The sequence below is a fragment of the Platichthys flesus genome, chromosome 1 (assembly GCF_949316205.1).
Source record: "Platichthys flesus chromosome 1, fPlaFle2.1, whole genome shotgun sequence".
Lineage (NCBI taxonomy): Eukaryota > Metazoa > Chordata > Actinopteri > Pleuronectiformes > Pleuronectidae > Platichthys > Platichthys flesus.
The window spans coordinates 11,315,479-11,338,054 of NC_084945.1; the positions used below are offsets into that span (position 1 = coordinate 11,315,479).

Here is a 22,576-nt window from a genome sequence, read left to right on the forward strand (position 1 = left end):
CTTATTTTTCGCAGGGCTACAATGTGTTGGGGTTTACCTGGAACTGGATTGCAGCTGATCTGGTGAGGAATAATAAAATGCTTGCATGGAGCTGGAGTTTCACACAATGTCATGAAATTCTCTTTATTCTGTGGCTGAATGTTGTTGATCATTTAAAATAACTCCTCTGTTCTGCTTTCTTTCAGCGATTGTAAACATTTCAAACTCTTTGTTACAAAAGCTCATTTGACTGTCAAGCCGTTTCCATAATACCCACAAGTCTCAGCATCTCCTGCCCAGGAAATCAACACAATCTCATCCATTTTTCAAAAAGCCTCCAACAGCCTCTTGGACAGCATCTTGAGATCCTGCAGTCTGGAAGCTGTCTGATTTAAATCCCTGAATTTCTTTGTGTTGGCGCTATAATGATAAAGTGGCACTTCAGAAGAAAATTGAAAGCATTACATTTTCTGAAGGCCAAACAATGTTTTTTCTCAAACAATGATTTTCTCTCTTTAAGCAGCAGGAAGTTAAAATATGTATATACAAATCTTTGCACAACACTCACAGATATGTGGATGATATTAATCAACTAATCAATCAAAGTCTAATCTATACTAAATCATTTAATACACAAAATGTTCTTCACCATTTCAGCCTCTAAGCCTTCAAGTCAGAGGACTGAGGGCGACATTATGAATGAGATTTGGTTAGCAAACATAAAAACTCAGCCAACTTGTAAATGGCTGTTTACTTTACTGTCCTTTATGTGGAAAACTGGAAAAATTCCAGGTCACTTGCAGAGTTCTCAAGCAGAGGGATCTCTGTTCAGGTGCAGTTCTACAGGCCAAAAAAAAGCTTTCCGGGTTTATCAGACATAAAGTTATGTGTATTTACATGTTATGATTATGTGATCCAGATTAAAGCAGCTGTATGTGTATGTGAGCTGGGGGATAATCAGGTTTTTGTCATGAAACCAGTCTTGGCTCTGGTTCGTCTTTAGCACAGTGAGGGAGGTATTGATTAGTGCAAAGAAAGCTTATGTGCAGCATGTTTTTAGTTCTACCACTGCAGTGCTGTGGTAGTGAAACGTTCGCTGAATAAGGACCGAGAGTTGATAAAGTAGAAATCATTTTTTCTGGTATGCTTTTATGTGGACCGGTGTTGAGAGAGAGAAATTCTTCACATATATATAAATGAAAACTTTAGGTTGAGATGACTTTTTCCTTTTGCCTAAATTGCCCCAAAAAGAAGACAGAGACATTGTTTCTGTGACAGAAACATACAAACTCTTCAAATCTGAAAAATACTACTCCACCCGTCATGGCTGAAACATGGATCCTACAGACAGAGATGAAACCTCTGGGGACAGGAAGAGGCAGTGAGTTGTCAAAAAGAGTATAGATCATGAGACGGTGGGAGGGGGAGGAGGAGCTGAAATATCCACCTGAGGGAGGAGCTGATGGCCCAGGGGCCAGCTGGCCTTCTTCGCTCTGAGCAAACACCCACAGATTCCCCATCATCCCCCGCTCCAACTCTGCACCCTTCTCTTATTTCAGCATAAATCACTTCTTCACTTCCTCGCAAAGCATTTTTTCAAAAGACCAACTTGTGAATTAAGTTAGACAAAAGATCAAATCCCACAATCCACTCCAGCCAAACGACAAACTGAAATCATGAGCATTTAGTACGTTTACCCTCATCAACAAGCAGAGAGTAAACAGATCTGTCTCCTCAAAACCTCTGACGTCCTTGTGACGCTGTGCAATAAAAACCTTGTTAAAGCAAATTAATGGATTCAGTCAACAGATTTGCGAGAGTGCTTTCCTGTTGGTTCTGGAGTATTTTCAAAGAAGAGCGACAGAGCAGCAGAGGTGAAGTCAAGAAGCAGGTAGAACAGAGGAACCTCAGCTGTGGAGAGAAAATCAGATCCCACCTGTCTGCTTTGGAGGTTTGAGCTGATTAAAGTGTCAAAAAGGACGAGTCGTTCGTCCTGTACTTTGTCTCTCTCTCTCTATTCTCTCTCTCTCACTGTCTGACGTGCATGGCGGAGTGTTCAGATACAAAGTCCTTGAAACATGTCCAGCGATTAACTGTTTGACCTGTTCTCTTTGTTGCCAGTCCCATCTGCATTGATGACCCCCAAAGAAACCACAAAGAAATGCATAATTCAGACTATTACCAGCAAAATATGAGCTTACTACATTAGTGTGTGTGGGTCCGTTTGAGACCTACTTTCAACAGGAAATTGGTTTTATGTCTTTGTCAGGGCAGAGAGCCAAAGTCGTAACACCACCAGCTCACGCAGCACAATGTGAGCTCCTGCTGACGGAGTCTTCTTTAGGGTGTTCCTGGCCCAGATGAAATATTTCTTTAATCTTTAGTCTTTTTGAAAATGTGTCCCTGTCTTCTACAAGGCCGAAAACCAAGGCTGCAACCTACTGAATCATTTCATTGATTTATTCATGTTGATTGATCAAATATTTACCCAGAGTGATGTCTTCCGTGTGTTTAGTTTTACAAATCCTGCCTTTTTAAAGATTGAAAACAAAAAGCCCAGATTCACTGTGTTGCATTCAGACTTACGCTAAAAGAAAAGAAGTTGTGTGAAGGATGAAGAAAATGTTTGAGAGAGACGTTCAAACTCCGCCCATTTTACAAAGCTCCAAACATCTGTTGAGCACAAACCTCCTGATTGTGCCGCTGAAAGGAGGATTTGAGTTGATGCGACAGCTCCTTGTTTGAAAACACGCTGACATGATGTCGACACAGGCTGCATAGAAAAAGCAGCACGTTAGCGGAGCAGCAGCTGACTCCATCCCCCTGAGGCCTTTACTTTCCCTCCAACAGAAATGAGAGTCTATTACAGAAACTCAATTTAAAACCGGAGCTGGTGGTGATTTTGGCAGTTACATGAATGAACTTATTAGCATTCTGACAAACTACAGCTCCCGCAAAGGTCATTTTCTTGTCTATCACCAGAACAGATTCCCCGATATTCATGATGACGACTGTAGATTATTATTGAAACTATGACTTTCTGATTGGAACTGTTATCTCTATATGCTTTGCCACTCAACGTTCCCCTACTCTGACAAACAGTAATGTTTGGATAAGGAAGACTCACAGGTGGTAGGTGATTTGAGAATTTGTAACGTGGGAGGGTAAACAGAATATGATCTTTTGGAGGTGATTGGTTCGGATGGGGTGTCGGGAACAACGCACCTCAGTAGGGAACTGTATGATTGCTGCAGGAACATGCACAGTGAAACCACTATCTACAGAGTTTCTGCTGCATCCTGCCTGCCTGCCGCAGACAGTAAAATCTTTATGGATGAAAACCTGCCACTGACAGGATTTGTCCTGACTGTGACGGTCAGTGTGTCTGTGTGGACAGAGAAGGAAAGAGAGCGCTGTCCTCCTGTTCTTTTCATGGTCATTCGGTTCCACCTTTTGAAAATAAAATGTGGACTATGTGGTTTAGTTAGCAGCACTAATTAAAGGGCGCTCACCTGCACACACAGATTCTTTGTCAGCACACAGCCTGCCCTCTCATAGGGGAAAGAGGGATGGCTAAGAAAGGACGGCTAAAATGTCAGGATACTAAGGAGGAGGATGTTTTGGTCGTTTTGGTTTAAAGGGGATGGTTCCCACACCCATCACCTTTAATTCCCCTACTGATTATATATTGATTAACAGTCTCAGTCTTTTGTAATGTACCATCCTTATCAAGACATACAGTTTACTGCGCCAAAGGGTGTCGAGCCAGGTGAATGTTGCTGGATTGGTCATCGATTTTTGCAATGTTTAGCAAGAAAGTTCTAGTCAGAATCTAACGGCCATCCGGGGTCTTTCTTTGTGGAGTTTGCATGTTCTCCAGTCCAATGACATTCACTGCATTTAGCGGAGGTTAATTGCAGGCTGTAAATCGGCCGTAGGTGTTAGTGTGAATGGTTATTTGCCGCCTCTCACCCAATGTCAGCTGGAATTGGCTCCAGCCGACTCAGAGGAATGCGCAGTTTAGATGGATGGTTTTCTTCCTTTTGCAACATAACTTGGAGGCTCCAGTTTCACTTTAAAACTAATGCAAAGGTGTTTGTGCTCAAAATCAAACGTGTATTGTTTGCTGCAATGCTAAAGGTGGAAAAAACCTGACTGTGTTTACGTAAGACTCTCAGGTCGTCCTGGAGCCTCAGATTTATCTCCCTCGCCACCTGATGAAACCCTGAAAGCTGCTTTCAGCACAGCGGTCGGCTGCTCTCTCAGGGAGCGGGAGACAAACAGAACTGTTGCTCTCTCCTCTCGTATCTGCAGCCTGAGCCCGTCTCAATAAACACAGATAAATGGAAAATGGCCTGCAATTATGTAGCACTTTTATCGTCTTTATGACCACTCAAAGCGCTTTAGACTTTGAGTCACTATCAACCATTCACGCGCATGAAGACTTGAGGAGCCAGTGATCGAACCACCAACCTCGCGATTAGCTAACGAACCACTCAACCTCCTGAGCCACGGCCTCCTCTCTGATCAACTGCCTGTACGTCTCTGTGGTCTGCACTCAAAGAGATAAAGGAGGAGGAGGGATACGACCTTTACGCCGACTCCAGCTCCACATAGACAAGTACACATGTGCACACATTTACACACCTATGACTTCCCCTCCCACGCATGCAAACATAAAAGCAGCAGCCCACACACCACAGTTGCTAATCATAGAACAAAGGGAGGCTCCAGTCAGCAGGCTCTCCCATTGATCAGCTATAGAAAGCAGCGGGGACTGACGACAGTCAGCTTTGTGAGAACAGGAAGAAGTTACAGCTCAATAGCAGGTAGAGGATGGAAGTCAAACACATCAACAAAGCTCCATCTGTCTGCGAGCGCTGGTATCAGACCCGCGCGCTTATCGTGGCCTGTTGCAGCTCGCTCCTGAAAAGCGTTTCGTTTCATAACAAAATATCTTCACACAAGTCAGGAGGATGTGTGTGTGTGTCACGTCACTGGGAACTAAAACTCTCCATTGAGTCCAAATAAAAGAGTCTGGGTCTTAAAGCTCTTTCCAGACATGACATGAACCCGGCAGCAGAATAAAGGTAAACACAGGTGTTGTACAGTCGCGGCACCTGTGCCTGTTTTCCCTCAGTGCAGCAGCATCTCATAGAAGCAACGACACGACAGCTCACGGAACACATTTGCCTCCGGTCGTCTTCGGTTTCGCTCTCTGCCCCCGGCCTCTGCGATCCGGCTCCCCTCCCTGCCTGCGAGCTCAGTTCATCCCTGTCGGCCTTTTCTATTCAACAGTCTGCAGACAGACCCGATGGCAGCCGGGTCGAGGCTGTTTGTAAAGAAGTGCAGCATCAAGCGTTCTGTCAGACGCTTCCCGGGCCGCGGGTCAGAGCAACACAGAGGGAGGCGCACCACAAACAAAAGGGAAAGAGGGCTTACAAGAGCGAGATAGGTAGGAGGAGGTATGCAATCACACATATACACAAACATATATATCATGCATTAACAATATATAAAACAAGCCTTCCACATACATGACCCTCCTTCTCTCTGCTTCCTCCTCTCATGTATTTCAACAGGGTCAGTTCTCGTGTGAAAACGTGCAGAAGATCAGAAACGTTTCTGCTTTCATCCCACATCAAAACCAGCTTCACTCACTTCAAAGATCAAGATGATGCGTAAAGTCTTTTTGTGTTGAGTGAGTAACGCAGAAATGTAACGTGTGTGTGTGTGTGTGTGTGTGTGTGTGTGTGTGTATGTGTGTGTGTGTGTGTGTGTGTGTGTGTGTGTGCAGGCGCAGACATTTGTTTGATCACTGCGAGGTATTTAAATTTCCCTTCTAGTCAAGTTTTGAAAGGATATAAAATACTCTGACTGGAATAATGATGAATGTCTAATGTGGCTTTTCACCAACATTACAATCATAATAATTACTTTGGTTAAAATGATTAAATAACATTAAGTCCCTGTTTGAGTTGTCCCACAGTGGCTCCAGGTTTCTGTAACAATATGGCCCTCTTGCTCTGTAACAAATATTATTAAAAAAAAAATGTAAACTGTCATCTATTCCCTAATCTAAAATGTACAAGACATCTAACTTCTGGATAGACAATGTCTTCTATAACTGGGAGAATATAATGAACAACATTCGACGTGTGACGTTAGCTGGTTATTGGACCAAAAATAGAGTGGAAATCACACTGTACAGCAGCAGTGTGAAGATGCTGCTCCAGGCACTGATGAGAGGAAGAGATCAAACACACCCAAGCTCATCAGAGACCAGATATTGAAACCGGAAGTCAAATAAACACAAGTCATTTTTCAGGCTCAAACGCCAAAACATTCGCTGCTTCCAGGATTTTAAATGTGAGACATTTTTTTTCTTCTTCGACTAACCATATTTTTTTAAACTGGGTATTTTTGAAGTTTTGGGCTTTGGAGCCGAGAAAACAAGATATTCGAATATTTCCCCTCGTGCACGTGTCTTTTTTTTAACATTCAATTCATTTGATTCATAAAATATTCTCCCATTTACTTCAAACCTAAAACTGAATGATGAAAGAGGATTGAGCTCTCTCACATCGCTATTGTCAGAATGAACACGACCTCGGTGAAGATCAGTTTGTCCACACTGTTGCACAGATGATTCCCTTTATGTGGTTTCCTCACAAAACAAAACCGAGCGCAATGGACACGATTCATATTTTCAGACACAACCTGCACATTTCTCTTTTTTTCTCTGCCTTGCACGGATGACTGCTTGGTTAGGCAGGAGGAGCACAATGCCAGGTTTTCAGCTAGGTTGCTTCTATGCTTCACTTGGTGATGCACGGCAAAGAGAGAAGAGAAAGCGGGATGACGTGTAACAAAGGGACTGGAATCTAAGCTTGGCACGCTCCGATCATCTTGTTCCCGTTGCTGAACACGGATCATGAACAAACCACAAATATCAGAGTACAAGTGGATTCAGGAGCAAATGAAGCAGAGAGTCTGAATGTGTCTGAATGTGTTCAACACTAAAACTCTTCAAGAAATAAAGTAGAGCTGGAATATTAGTTCCTCTCCAACACCCTATGTGTGTGTTGAAGTGGCAGGAAAGGAAAAACTGTTCTCGCCACCATTATGGTTCTCACTGGTGGCACTGGAGTTGGGGCAGGATGCACTGGAGGGTCCTCAGAGTAATGAGTAGCATCAGCTTGAGTGCCTACTTACTTATTATGGAAAGGTAGAGGCAGGAAGTGAATTACAACTCTTCAGCGACACATCGGGACAGATTGAGCTCTAAAACTGCACGACATCAGGACGCCGCCACGTATTCGCTTTAAATACGAGGTCACTGCAGAGATATTACAAAGAGAAACACCAACTGGTCAAGTTAGAAATGAAAAAAAAAAGAAAATCGGATGATTCATGGGAATCCATCTAATTAGCAGATCAATATGAGATTTAAGACGGGCGGTCGAGCCGTGAGTGCTCTGGTCTGAGAGCATGTGTGCTGACCACACTCTCCATTTAATCTAAACTGATGGGATGAGTACCGTGGTGGAGGAGCCACGTCCTCTATTGACAGCTGGGAATATATGGCTGCATCCAAACAACAACGTGGAGCTTTGTGTTGAGTCCCAGAACGATGTCCTCGTCACATCTAACTGGTCAGATCATATAATGAAGTGGCTGCTTGACAAACTCATGATGCCATTACGTATTGTCAGAGGCGGCCTGAAGCACCTTGGGGCCACTTTATGAGCTAATGTGGGGCCACACCCCCTAAAAATGATCACGGGAGGAGAAATACGAGGATTGAAGTTATCGAAACGAGTGAAACATACCTGAGGCTGCCATGTTGTACAGTTGTGACTTCAAATATATATAAAGTAAAATGTATGCATGTATGGCTGTGAATTCCTCTGAGCTTCGGCTACAACCTGTAATTGTTTTATTGGAGAATTTAGCTTGTACGTTTGAAGGTCTTCTGCACAACCACCAGTACATGTTTGAGGAAGTTACTGTGTTATTATTGTTTCACATATAACATAAAACCTACATGTGACGGTTGTTTACAAAGTGTCATAGAGAGGCTAAAAATAGCTAATGACTCATTGTAGAACTGACGGGAAAAGAAAAAGCAGGAAAATGACAACGCAAATGGAAACAGAAAAGATGACCTTTTTATGCAAATGAATAAAATGTATGTTCATTATTCCATTTTCCATCAAGTTATTTAGTTTTCTTTTTTAGACTTTTGATTCCATTATCTTTTTGTGTAACAAATCCTGTATTTTGTACAAGGTGCTTATTCACTGTTGGACCACTCATTTGTCAATTATTGTCTCAAATATTTACTTTGTAATTCAGTTTATTTATGGTTCAATTAATTATTAGTGAATACACCTATCAATCCCTATTATTATTGTTGAATTATTAAATAACTCAATGTGTGACTGGGCCGAAAATAAACTACAGAGAAATGAGAAGGAAGTAAAAGCTGCACTTGTGACACAACAGGGACTGAAATAGAAATCGACGTGGGGCTAATTTCAATAATACACTGATTAGAAACATGTAATACAACATAACGTCGATACTAGTTGGCTATTTAAGCATTGCATTATAATATTAGAGGTTTCATTGGCCGTGAAAGTATTAATTATTTTAAAATCATACGACAAAGCTTAATATTCACTTGACACCAAAGTGGAAGTGTGGATATTCACTTTGAAGGCAGAGAGAGACGACTGTTCACTTTGATGTCGACTCATGAGTGAAACCAAAAGCAATAAAAAAATAAATAAGTGCCTCCGTCTCCCAGACAACAAGCACATGTGTAATTACTTCACTCGAATGCAACAGAAAAACGAATCTTTCAAAATTATGATTTCCAAAGCCACACTACAGACTTCACTTTCAAGTCTGTCTGTGAATCCCACCCATCAACATCGACCAGTTTACAATCACGCAAAGTTGAACCACAATACACGGTTTATATGCATAAAGTTTCAACAATTCAATTTTACTCTCATGCATTTGGGCCTCACGTTGATTCTCTTTTTCATTTGGGCTGAGACACAATAAAAGTGTGGATTTGAAAGCGGTTGGGACCTGTTGCCAGGAAACCACCTGAGCCTAATGAGCCAGCTCACTGAAGATGATTCACACTCCCTCGCCGCAGGAAAACAGAAATAATCAAATGAAACATTTCTCCTCTTTGTCTCTGTCTGCCTCCAGAACTGCCGCAGCAAACACCACTCAGGGAAAAACAGGAGTGTTTACATGATTTCCCCACAACAACCTGATTAGAAATGTAAAACCTGTCTGCTAAAATCATTTCCTAGGAGATCTTCAGCAGCACTTAGAGACAAACTGTCCATCCGTGTCATCGTTTGTATTTTGCTTGTTTTCTCGTCTCCAGACGTCAACACGAACGACTGACCATAAATATCTATACACTTTTTACCTTTTTAATGGCAGAACAAAAGGTTGTTGTGTTGACTGCATCGAACGAGCAGAAATGTGCTCACACTGAAATACTGCATTTGCCAACATTCATTTGGATGTGTGTCACGATTTCATTTTAAGAGCAGTTTGCTCATGGGCACTCAGACAGGTGCAAGTGCATTTGCAAGTTTAACAATGGAAAAGGAAAACTGTGTCTGAAACTTGCAGAGAGGTCGTGTTCAGAGCCACTTCACCACTTTCCAGGTGTAAGACGCAGCCTTTGGTATCAATCCACCCAAAGAGATCTTGATAATTGAAGATTTTGACACACTGGTGGCGATAAATGAAACGTCAAGAGATCACAGACGTCAGCAGGGTTCTTCCTGTGGGGACCAGGAATTTCAGGACAAAATTTTCCCGCCAATCCATCCAACGGTAGAGAGCCCCAAGCTATGGCTCCGCAACACAACCACTCCCTGTAATACCCTTCACTGCCGTCTACTGAGAGACACACACACGTGCAGACATGCATGTGTTGAGAGATTAGTGCACAATTTGCTGATGGTTGGTAGAAAGAGCTGCTTCACATCCAACACCGAGAACTCCGTGTTAATCCGTGTTTGTGAGAGTCTGTAGGTTGTTGGGTGGTAGAGGCTGTTTCACACAACCAGGAAAAACTGACAAGTGCGTTCTTTTCTTGAGCTGCAGGGGAAATGTCTTAGTAGGGGGAAGGAGTGTCTCTGGTTTCTGTGGCCCGATATGAGGCAGCCCTGTGTGTTTGGATGCATGGATCTGTCCTGAGCTCAATTCATGGAGACGTGAGGGTGATTTGTTCTGCACGTCAGCTGTCGACAGCTGCGGCGGCCCTATGGCTCGCCCGAGCACGACGCCTCATTTATTGGCCGGCAGGGAAGTGCGATCCGCAGCCAGAAGGTAAACCTGCTGGTTGATCTGGCCACACGGTGCGGAGCAGGATGCTGAGCCTCACCGACTCTGCAGCCCCAGAGTCTGAGCCGCTCTGCGTTTACAGCCCCTCGTCGTCTCATGTCACCCGAATGACACCGACAGGCAGAGAGAGCGGCCGACTGCCTTTCTGCCGAGCTGAAGGGTTACAGCCGGGGTGTGGGGATGATTACAAGCCTTGGGTTGGGTTGAAGGAAGAGCCAGATATTTGTAGGATTATTCTCTGTTGGCCAGGCAAGTGTGTGCGCATGAGTGTGTGTGTGAATGAGTGTGTGTGTGTGATATTATTCTATCAAACACACAGCGGTGAACATCAAAGCTGTGGGAACGTTGCCGTTTGGAAAATCAGGAAGACGGACACAGAACAACTGATAGGCACAACACAGCGATGGTATATATTTTTGTGTGCGTGTGCCTTTGTGTGTGTGTGTGTGTGTGTGTGTGCGTGTGTAGACGGAGGAGGGACAGCCGGGCTCAGCAGTGATTGCTCTGTGTAGGATGTAAAGATTATTCCTTCTCTCGCTGCGACCGTGATGAATTCCCACAATACCAGTCATCATACAGAGATCCGTAATGATGTCCCGCAGTGACCACACACAGCCACCTACAGAGTTCACACACACACACACAAACGCACACACACGCACACACACAGAGCCGCAGAAGGATTAAGGATTTGTCGTCACCTTCCTCATTAGCTCTGGTCACCAGTAGTTGGCAGAAGCTCAACATAAAGGCAACGGAAAGAAAAGCCAAAGTCAAAGCAGCTTGGAAAAAAAAAATCCCTTTGTTTGGTTTGCAGCATATTTGACATTAAAGTAACAGCGACAGAGGGACTTCCTGTGACAATGAGCTCCTCTCACACACAGAATTTACACCTCCTTCAACACAATGGAAAAGACGTCACATCCTCCAAAATAACAAACCATTAAAGGCTGGTAGAAGCATCCAGCTGCAGCCTCCAGACCCCACATCTGCCCCCTTCAGACCACGACCATTATCGATGGCAGAAGTCTTTCGTTGACGCCATGGGAGAGTCTGCCTGACAACACCGGAGCCTCACCTCAACCACATTTAGCAGTTTGACTTCTTGTGCGTGTTTTGCGTTGATGCTGGTAGGCAACAGCTTCTAGAGACGTCTGTCTAAAGGCACCACAAGGGGGCGGTATACTGCGAGTCGGACGCAAACGGACAATATCAGATCCTTTATGGGACCGAATGCTATTTGGATCAAAGGTCTGGACATATATGGATATTTTCTTGTTCCATATACTGGACAGCTGTGGACAGATTTGGACACCACAGATATGTCGTTATTTCCCTGTGGTCCACTCGGAGAACCTTGGTGGTGACCATTAAAGCAGCTGCACTGGCACACTGGTGGATACGTTGACATCTACGCATACAGTGTATACCCTGGTATAGTTCACAGAAAAATTAAAACTCCTTCATTATCTTCTCCCCATTATGCCGATGGAGGAGTGGGTGAAGTTTATGAGTCCACAAAACACTTTAGGAGTCTCAGGGGTAAACAGCGTTGGAGCCAAATCCAATACAATTGAAGTAAATGGGGATTGATTTTTCAAACGTTAAAAACGTTTGAAATGTAAATAAAACTTAATGCCTCCATACTGCTCCTTGGAAGGAGCGATGCTAACGTGCACCACAGTGTTTTGTGGACTCAAACACCCCCCTCCCCCCACCCCCCACCTCCAGTGGCATAATGGTGAGTGGATAATGAGTGAATTTTCATTTTTCTGTGAACCTTCCCTTTAAGCAGAGATATCTCTCTTTGGCTATCTTGATATAAAAAATGTGGATAAACTGCAGTAAAGCGTTTGTAACACTTCCAGGATTATGACCTCCTCTCTGATTCTACACACTTGGCCCACCACCATGAAGACTATTAACTGCTCACACTCTACACCCACAGAGAGAGGGAGAAGAGAGAGGGAACCCTTCCCTCCTCTGAAATTAGGAGCAGATTATCTCTGCGGACTCTTACAGCTTCACAAAGGCGGCTCTTGTGTACAATTACACTCATCTTATTAGATTTAATCACAAAACGCAGAACCAGCCCGGCTCTCCCGTACGCCTCCGATTGGTCTTATTCACTCAAACTGAATTCTTGATCGAGAGGGACACATTTTTCTAATCTAATCAGCTCCCTGCTATTTTCCCATCTCTGGAGACGCTGCATTTTTTGCCATTATAATCTGACATCAGAGACCGGATTGTAAAACGTGGCTCCAACTGTCACAGAGCCGACACATCTTTGTGGACGCTACGTCTTTTACGCAAAAGTCTGATTATTACGTCTGAAGATTTTAACCTATGTTTTTGTTATTGTTTTGGGGACATTTTAAGTCTCTAAACTTTGCGAGTGACTTCCCCTGTGATTGCTTGAGGACAAATCACCTCCATCACCAGCGTCTCCAGACGGAGAGCTGCCCTCAATCACATTATCTGGGGTTTTGGCACCACTGTGGCCGAGGGCACTGAGCAGGCTCTTTGGTTTTCAGAATCAGCCTCAGAGCTATAAGAGCATAAAACCTCAGCCGATACCCCTCGTCTTGTATCTTATATAAAATCCCTCTTGATAAAAATCAGTAGCAAACAACACATCACTATCTCAGACATGTTGCTTGGATGCCGACTGATTGCTTTCTGAGATTCTGTGGAGCAGCATTTGAAATGTTTGTGCAGATTGTAAACCGGTAGTTTCACACGTCTCCCTGATTATAAGAAGCTTCTGAGTCATTTGAAGATTAGCTCCACTTCATGTTTCACTGATCACTCAGGGTCAGATGAGATTCTTCTGGGCGGATTATTCTGAATAATAATAAAAACAAGAGTTGTGTGTCTCGGAAAGAGTGATTTTGTTGCAGGTTTGTTTTATTTCTGTCTGCAGAGACGTTGTGTTCTTGTTTTGCCACTGCGGCTGTGTTTCTGGAGTTTTATAGCTTCCGTGTGGGCTGGAAAACAGAATGAATCACATCAAACCAAAAAAAAGCACAGTTGAGGTTTTGCCTGAGTGTGTGTGTGTGTGTGTATGTGTGTGTTGGGGCACAAAGATGTATATATATAGAGAGAGAGATGTAGATTTGGTGCGCAAAGACAACAGGAAGTAAGATGTAGCACAACAGAATGACAGACCTGAAACATGCTACACAAAAATCCACCTGAAGCACTGATTGGCAATGGGTGAGTTGCTCTGGTCGCTTATTGTAATAATACACTCACCACAGTCACACACACAGACACACACACACACACCCACACCACAGATGGCCCTTGTGCCACAGACCTCCCCTCACCCCTGCACTCTGCCCCACTGCCTCTATAATTAATGGACCGTTCCTGCTCCTCCTCCTCTCTGGCAGAAAATGTGTGTTCATAAATATTTACACAAAGCACCATGAACATTTCACATGTACAAAAACACAACATCCCACCGAGAACCCACAAAACATATATATATATATACTATATTTAAAACATCCTCCTCATATGACTCTGACTGTGTGTGTGTGTGTGTGTGTGCGTGCGTGCGTGTGTGTGTGGTCCTGATATCACTCATGTACTCACAATTCAACCTCTTAGAAATTCATCATGTTAATGTTTTTTAAATTGAGTCAATAGTGAACATCTATATCGTTTATTGGATAACATCAGTATCTAAAGCCCATGAGACAAATGTGCTGACAAGTGATAAATATTGAATCACAATCAATACAAAATAATATTTCCTTTATCGTCAGATGTGATCTTAGTGTGTTGATGTTTGATTGTATTGTTTTTCTTTAGTGAAGCAACTTCAGTTACATTATGTGTGTGTTCATCATTGTGTGTATGTGTGTTCAGTGTATGTTCCTCAGTGTGTGCTCCTAAGTGTGTGTTCACCAGTGTTTTTCTCAATGTGTGTTTCTCAGTGTGTGTTTCTCAGTGTGTGTTCCTCAGTGTGTTCCTCAAAGTGTGTTCCTCAGTGTGTTCCTCAAAGTGTGTTCCTCAGTGTGTTTCTCAGTGTGTTCCTCAGTGTCTTCCTCAGTGTGTGTTCAGTGTGTGTTCCTGCGTGTGTTCATCAGTGTGTTCACCAGTGTATGTTCCTCAGTGTGTGTCCAGTGTGTGTTCCTCAGTGTGTATTGCTCAGGTGTGTTCAGCGTGTCTTCATCAGTGTGTGTTCGTCATTGTGTATTGAGTGCGTGTTCCTCAGTGCGTGTTCAGTGTGCGTGTTCATCAGTGTATGTTCCTCAGTGTGTGTTCAGTGTTTGTGTTCCTCAGTGTGTGTGTATTTGTGTGTTTCTCAGTGCGTGTTCAGTGTGCATGTTGCTCAGTGTGTGTGTATGTGTGTACTCACAGAGAAACCTGCCCAGAAGGGACACGAGTGTCGGACTCTGGGTGATGTGGTGAGAGCCAGAGCCGCGAAGCTGACGGCCAGGATCAGACTCCCCAGAACCATCTGAGAGACCCCCAGCGCCAGCATGATCCGGGTCCGGGTCCGGTGCTCCCTGAGCCGGGACAGGCTGCGGGACAGCGACGCGGGGCTCAGGGACCCCGGGCCGCTGAGGCCGCCGCTGCTGCGGGGCAGCGCGCTCACCGGCATCGTCACGGATGGAAAGGAGCGAACAAAGCTGCAGCAGAGGAGGAGAATAACATCCACACTGCAGCGGGCTGCTGGTGGCTCAGCCTGCGGGGAACTGGGAAGACTGGTAAACTCTCCGTCAGTGTCCGATCTCCATCAATTAAGAGACTCCGGAGTTGCTCCAATTAGAGACGCGCTGCGGCGGAGGGAGGAGAGAAGAGGCGAGAAGAGCTGATGTTTACCACAACACGCACACACGCACACAAACACACGCGCACACACACATGAAGTGTTACCTCATATCCCCAAACACAGACACACACAATACACAGGTTGGACTCGGGGGCAGCTCCGGGGAAGAGTCCATTCCTCAAAAGGCAGAAATGGCACAAAGCGCAGACGCATCGTCCTGCTGCAGCCGTGGAGCAGCTTCACATGGTCCCGCTGCCAAGCTCCGTCCTCTGCAGCCTCTCCGCTCCACGCAGGAGGGATGGAGCAGCGTGGGTACAACACGCGTGAAACCACAGGCGATGATCCCGCACTCGTTGAGAGGAAAAAAAACACAACGCACGCGTCCGCAGAGTTGAAACCAGTTCTGATGGAGGTTTTCTCTTTTATCTGGCGTCTGAATATCCGCAGGTTGCTCGTGTGAGAGGCTCCGGCGGCGGCTCACAGGCGACACAGAGCGGATCCAGCGGCTCAGCGGCGGGGACGCACAATGCGCATTGGAGATGTGCCACGGTGCGCGTCTGATGGCGGCGAGCTGCACGGAGCGTGTTTTACTACGATAGTGGAGCAGCAGAGGGGGGAGGTGTTCTCTTCAATCATCAGCCAACGAGTGAGTGGCTCACCCGCTGCTGCTGGTGCTGCTGGTGCTGCTGCTGCTGCTGCTGGTAATGCTGGTAATGCTGGTGATGCTGCTGGTAATGCTGGTAATGCTGGTGATGCTGGTGATGCTGCTGGAGGTGATGTAGTCATTTGGAGGAAAACGTAGCAGCATCAGATCTGCAGCCTCGGTTCATTTGGACACATTTGCACCATGTCACCAGGATTGAGTGGAAAGGTGAAGGAAATGAAAAAGTCCAGGTGTGTTTACCTGGTGGGGAACAACGTGACTGCAGATCAGAGCCGCCGCAGCAGCAGATCTGCAGTGTCATTGACCGGTGGCTCTGGATCATCTGTCCTCCATCTCAGTGCAGAGCTGATCATTAGTGATGGGTTTTTTTATATTAGCAGATTGTCTGGTGTCTGTTTCCCAACAGGTTCAGCTTGTTACACATTCAGATGAATCCAAAGCTGAAGATTTACCTCTTCACCTCAGAAGAAACGCTTTGCCTCATCCACAGTTTTAAAATTCATCGTAACCTCAGTTTATTACATTCATCAGTGGTCTGATACTTTAGACCACTGGTTTTTACTGGATTTTCATTTCCATCTTGTTTTCCATTAATAAAGACCTTCTATGTAAAGTGTGAAGCATTTGGTGCAAAATTCCATGTATGAAAGCTGCTATATAAAAAAAGACATTAATAATAATATGACTATTGCTATTCAACCAGGGGCAAAATGAATAGAACGGAAACAATGAAGTGTGATGAGTTTATCTCTGATGCATCCTGACACTTGAAAATCAAAGCTGAAGGACTTGTGTGTGTATTTCTGACCTTGTGTAGCAAACTCAACCAGGGCTCACCTGCGCCACCTACCTGTGAAACATGAGACATGCAACTGGAATTGTTACAGCTTTAAACCCATCAATGATGAGAATTAGAGATCATCGAAGTTTATATTCCTGTGTTGTGTGATCGTAAACAATTTATCTTTGGGTTTTGTACTGATAGTAAAACAAACCAGGTATTTGAAAATGGTTCTTGTGAAATCCCTTTCAGCGTTTTCAGACATTTTATTGATGAACCGATGATAAATCAATCCTATTTATATAGTAACAACAGGAAGCCTAATTTAAATTGTGGTCAATAAAACCATATCAATAACTATCACAGCATAACTTTCATGAAATATTAATTGTATATTAGCAATATAACATTTGTAATCACAGTAAGGCATGGAATTGATCGACACTAGTTTAGTAAAAATTTATTGCTGTTTATCGAGTGTCTGCTCATAAAATAATTTAAACCACAACCTTCCCTTAGGAGCAAAAATCAGTTCTTATATTTAAACGAAATCATGTGATACTTATCATAGTTATCAGTATTAACTTCTATAATTTTTCTTTATCTTGATATACTTTTTGGTCAGATCGCCCAGAGGTGTGCTCAGTTGAGGTAAAGTGGAAAGAACAGAGTACTAAGTTCTTTAATTAAAAAAAAGTTTATATAAAAGCTTGATAAAAGGCTTAAGAAAAAAAACTCCCTTTCAGACACATTCTTTACTTTAAAAATGATTTTATTTATTAATACAGTGGTATACTTAAAATTGTGTTGTAGAGGAGAAAAAAAAAAAGTCAGCCACACGTGAAGAGCTAATATCCAATTAAAGCCGTGTTATATCTAAAAATAAAAATGGTACTGGTGTGCCATACATTATATATTGTCTATTAGTACAAAAATACATTTAAGGGCACACGATACGGCATCCAGTATCACAAATCAGTGAGGGGAACACTTTGAGAGCACACCCTTTCAAAAGAACAGGTTCTAAATGTGTACTTGATCCTGATCCTTAAAGAGCCGTTACAAAAAGAAAAGTCCTTAGTCGTGACTGTAACATAGGATGAATATATTGGTAGAAAATGTGTGATGTGTTATTGTTAGGTTATAAGTTCCAAAGGCTCGAGGGTATATCCAGAATACAAAGATAAGCATGTTCACTCGCTTCCACATCTTTTCTCTAAGTTTCATACAAAAAAGAAAGACATACAAAAAGTTCATTTACAAACAAAAGAAACAAGGCAATATGCTAGCTTTATTTACAGCCACTTCTTTTCTGTTTTTTTTTTCTTTTCTTTAAGTAATGCATAGCAGATAAAAGAAGAGCATACCTTCGTTATCCTTTATCGACTGTTATGGTGAGCTAAACCCAAGTTCATTTATACAGTGGGTCCACAAAAAAGATGAAATGGCAAAAACAAATGACATTATACCATAATTTATCATAACTTATTTGTTTTGTTTTTTTTTCTTGATGAAAAGTGAATAATCTGCAGATAAGGCATCACTGCTTATTTGTGTGTGTGTGTGCAAGAGCGCACAGACAGAGAAAGAAAGAGCAAAGAAAGAGAGAAAGAGAGAGATGAGAGGAGGGAACTGAGGAGGCTACTGGACCTGAGTCAAGAACATGCATAGATCTCCCTCAGGCTGGAAGGAGAGATGTGGGAAGAAATAAGAGCTACAAGATATAACCGTAGGAAAAGGAAGAATAAAGGAGTGGAGGAAGGGCTTCTCTATAAAAGTGTGCTACCTGGGTTCATATCCAGCTCGAGCTTTTTTCAACTCCTTCAACAGAAACTTCCACACGTCACCATCTCTTGTTTAATCTCACGTCCGCCTCAAACCTTCATTGTGGAGGAAAAAATAATAAACGCGGTCTGTCTTCAAGTCACCTGAACTGAAAAAAGATCTCGACTGAATTCTGGATTTAAACTTTAGTAAATCGTCTCTATACTACTATATATACTGTATGCATATATAGCATAAATATGTTTGAAGCATTTACGCTGCCTCAAAAGCCGTCCGTCCATCTATATTCATGTAAAAATTACAATAAACATCGCTTTATATAAAAAGTTAAACCTCAGTGGAATGGGGCATGCATCATCAACGACTTCATTTCACATCAAAACCTCATACTGGGGGAAAACGTTTTCAGGAATAACTTGTAGTGATCATCAGTCTCTCCTTCTTCTGTAGGTAAACAGCACAGAGCCAATCTTCTTCATACTCCATTCTATGGTGTGTGGAGTGCATCCATCAGTGTGTGTGTGTGTGTGTGTGTGTGTGTGTGTGTGTGTGTGTAGCCTTCTTTCGTGCTTTCAGACATGCACTGAACTCCAGAGATCCTCAGGAATGTCTCCGTCGGGGGTCGTATGTGTGAACGCAAATGTCAGAGTAAGAGCCTCCAGAGTTTCTGCTGACTTTCTCCGTCTGGCCCCGTTGTGTCAAGTCCACAGAAACTCTGGAGAGTCCCGAGTCAACGTGAGAACACAGCAGGAGATCCTCCGCTGGATTCACCGGGAGCGAGCGGGGAAGTTGTCGACACATCTGACCGACGCGAAGTATTAAAAAAATACAAAAAGACTACCAAAAAAAGAGGCGGTGCCATACACGTAGAAGACACTGACGAGGATGTCATGAGAGTTTGTGGTGATAAGGGCCGACGCCTGTGTGGATGTTCTGTAAACAAAAACATGTGATCTCCGCAGCGGGACTAATATGTGACTTCCTGCCTTTACCTGCTGCCCCCCCCCCCCACCCCCCCACTCGCCTGAATCCTGCGTGAAATTGTGTTGCTGTTGTGAACGCGCCCGAGCGGAGAATCTCCTGCATGTGTGAAGGGGAATACTCTGGAGAAAGTCTGGACCAGATTCGCTGGAGTTCCTCTGGAGGTCATGTCTGAAAACGGCTCGTGTGTGTCTTCTTCATTTCATCCACCGTGGCTCCGCGTTCAGTAACGTCACACCCGCCGGCCCCGCCTCCGCCTCCGCCTCCGCCTTTAAAAGTGGTCAATGAGCACGGACACGCAGTTGGCGCCCACCAGGTAGTTGGGGTCCCCGGGAACAGACTTGTTCTGCCAGCTTTTCGGGTCACCTGAGGAGAGAGGAGGCGGCACATGTAATGCATTTCACAACAATCACCGACTCCCTCACACGGCAAAACCCAACGAGCGGCCAAGTCATGAAAAACACTAGTCTCATTTTAAAACAGCCCTGAGTGCAGAGCTGGATTTGATACTGCGAATACGAGCCGCTCTGAGTGATACTGTGAGTTTGTGGCTCGAATCCAAGCAGCGCAGCAGGAAAATAAACTAATAAAAGCAGTGTCATTGTTTTATTGAACGTGCCTGGTCTCCTGTTGACTGAAAATTAGACCCCAGTGACTGCGAGGTCTCGGTGTAATTGCAATTATAAACATACGAGTCTGCGCCAAGAGCAAAGTTCCAGTGATCAATCAGATTAAGCAGAGGGGGCTTGGCAGAGGTCCATCGATAGAGCGGACAGCCTCTACATGTGACAGTGTAAGAGCAGCCTGCTTATTGAGATCAAGTGTCAATTTACACTGGTTGTTTTGTTGCCTATTTAGACGCTAAGTTAAAGGAAGAAAAGCCACAAACATAACTCAAATGCATTTCTTCATTTCAACTTATAAAGATTCAGAAGCTGGGACTCACAGGGAAACTTCACCTGGCTTCCAGCTTCTTTTTTGTTCAGTTCTGTTTCCTTATGAGAACAATCTGACAAACTTGACGACTAGCTGTTGTTCAAATTCTTCGATCAGTGTCAGGCATCAACTTGTTCCTACTTCTCAATCTGGGGTTGATGTGAATCCTAGCTCAGCTATGTAAATATAACAATAGGAAAGATCTGAGAGAAACAGGCACAGCATCTGCTTGTGTCCTCCATCTGTGCCTCCGTCACATCCCTCCATTGTGTGTGTGCATTTTTCCTGGACTATATTCAGAAATGACACAAACAATGGCAGCCTGTGTATACTCGATGACTCCATGTGGTTTGTTACTCACTGGTTGTGCGTTGTGGCAACATTGTGCGTCACATCCTGAGATTTTGACTCTAGATTTCTGACTGAATTTTTCCAGTTTGTCTTTGGTGGTCAGAGCTCGAAATCAGACTTCAGTTCTTTGAAGGCGTGACTACAGACTTTACACCCAGGACCGCTGAAAACATCAGCCTGGTGCATCACGTGCATGCTTGTGTGTGTACATGCTTATTAAAAGCTACATTGAGCCTTAAGTGGTAAAAACCTCCACATTGTACCTTTAAATAAAGACTTGGTGTCAAGTGAGATATTTGAGTGGTTTCATGTGGTTTTCAAGTCAAACTCTGTCTCTGTGCACATGAATCGTCTTTTTCACAGAGCTTTAAATAAACATACTGAGCCACAGAATAACAGCAAACAGAGGAGACGCAGTGAGACACGGAGAGGTGTTTTCGGGAAGAAAGAGGAGAAGAAGAATCAAAGTGAAGAGAAAGCCACAGAAGGAGACGGGGGGAGGCTGGAGAGTGGCCTTGCTTTACAATAAGAGGATTACGAAGGGGCCTGAGAATCCTCCCACCATTCAGCAGGACAACGGAGCGAGCGGACATCTCATTCAGCCCAGCAAGTAAAATGAGGCTAATTAACAGCTAATCCTGACCACTGCCAAAATTAACAGTGTTTTTTTAAGCTGGGGCACGAGAAGGATGGTAATAAGAAAAGTGAGAGGAGAAATGAATTACTCTCCTCAGTTTTGTTCTCTTCTTTTTTGTCCCTTGAAAAAGAAAATTGAGCTTATATATGAGCCCCGGGTCCTTCTTCAATATTGGTTTTCTTTATTACCGGAATTTTTCTTCAGATCAAATGTTGACCCACTTGCTTGACTCTGGTTTGGATTTAGTTTCTATTGACATGATTTATGCAGCGTTTGCTCTTTGTCCAAGTTCTGTTTTGAATAAATTACTGATCAATTTCAATGATTAATATTCTGTGAATTTAAATAGATATTAATGGGTGATAAACTATTAATAATTGTTTCTCCTGTATCTATAATGTCAAGTCTCAAAAACAAACATTGGATTTGACTTGTTTGGGTCCATCAGCCAGAAAATAATGAGAACTAAGCTTCATCGTCTTAATTACAATTTTAAAAAGAATTGCTTGAATGCTTGCCTCCTCCTGCTCCTGAGAACAGTTTGTGTATTTGCATAATTCAGGTTCCTGTCTGTCCTGATCAAATTTAACAGACTCATCTTTGCAAACAAGCTGAGCAAATTAATAAATAATTCTCTCCACCTGAAAGCTTCCTTGAAACGAGGAAGACCTTTGGGATAAAGGCAGCTTAATTTAGATGGCTATATTTTGACATGATAGAAGATGTCTTTGTGTAATGTTTCTATTTTGGGGGGTGGGGGGGATAATGACGGTCATTAATGTCTATGACAGTGTCCCAGTTCCCAGAGGGTCTCTGTACGTTGTTCTCCAGGTCAGGATTTGGGTGGCTATGTGAGAAAATCACAGAGGAGCATGCACTATAATTCTACCTGATGAAATTAAATGACGCTACAGCCAAGCATCTGGTGCAAGCAAGTTAAATGAAATGAGAGGAACTTGTTAAGGGAACTCAGAGAGGAAAAACCAAGAGGGAAATACTGAAGTTTCAGGATGTGAAATTAATAAACACCACATTAACAAAACAGGTGATACAGCAAATGAGAGATTTTGTGGATGAGTTAACTTAATAATAAATTATGGAAATGAATCAACCTGAAGCCATAAAATGAAAAAAAAGACAGATTTTCCCCCAAGATTGATTCTCAGGTCATTGTGAGAATAATAAATTATTTGGTTTAAAGTGATTTGGAACAAGAGGAAAACCAAAACTTGGGGTAAAATCTCATTGAACAGTGACACACAACCATCAAATTGTCACACAGCCAGC

At 43.4% G+C, this 22,576-nt stretch overlaps 2 protein-coding genes across 2 annotated transcripts in view; both read right to left on the reverse strand.

Annotated features, from left to right (window-relative positions):
• The window catches only part of fam189a1 (family with sequence similarity 189 member A1), an 80,373-nt gene extending 63,795 nt beyond the window's left edge, over positions 1 to 16,578 (reverse strand). Inside the window, exon 1 of the mRNA XM_062384662.1 lies at positions 14,738 to 16,578. Coding sequence (XP_062240646.1) covers positions 14,738 to 14,983 — 246 coding nt within the window. The 5' untranslated portion in view covers positions 14,984 to 16,578. The remainder of the gene's footprint in view (positions 1 to 14,737) is intronic.
• A 1,228-nt stretch (positions 16,579 to 17,806) lies between these two features.
• The window catches only part of tjp1a (tight junction protein 1a), a 49,141-nt gene continuing 44,371 nt past the window's right edge, over positions 17,807 to 22,576 (reverse strand). Inside the window, exon 32 of the mRNA XM_062384672.1 lies at positions 17,807 to 19,731. Within this exon, the coding sequence (XP_062240656.1) occupies positions 19,637 to 19,731 (95 nt within the window). The 3' untranslated portion in view covers positions 17,807 to 19,636. The remainder of the gene's footprint in view (positions 19,732 to 22,576) is intronic.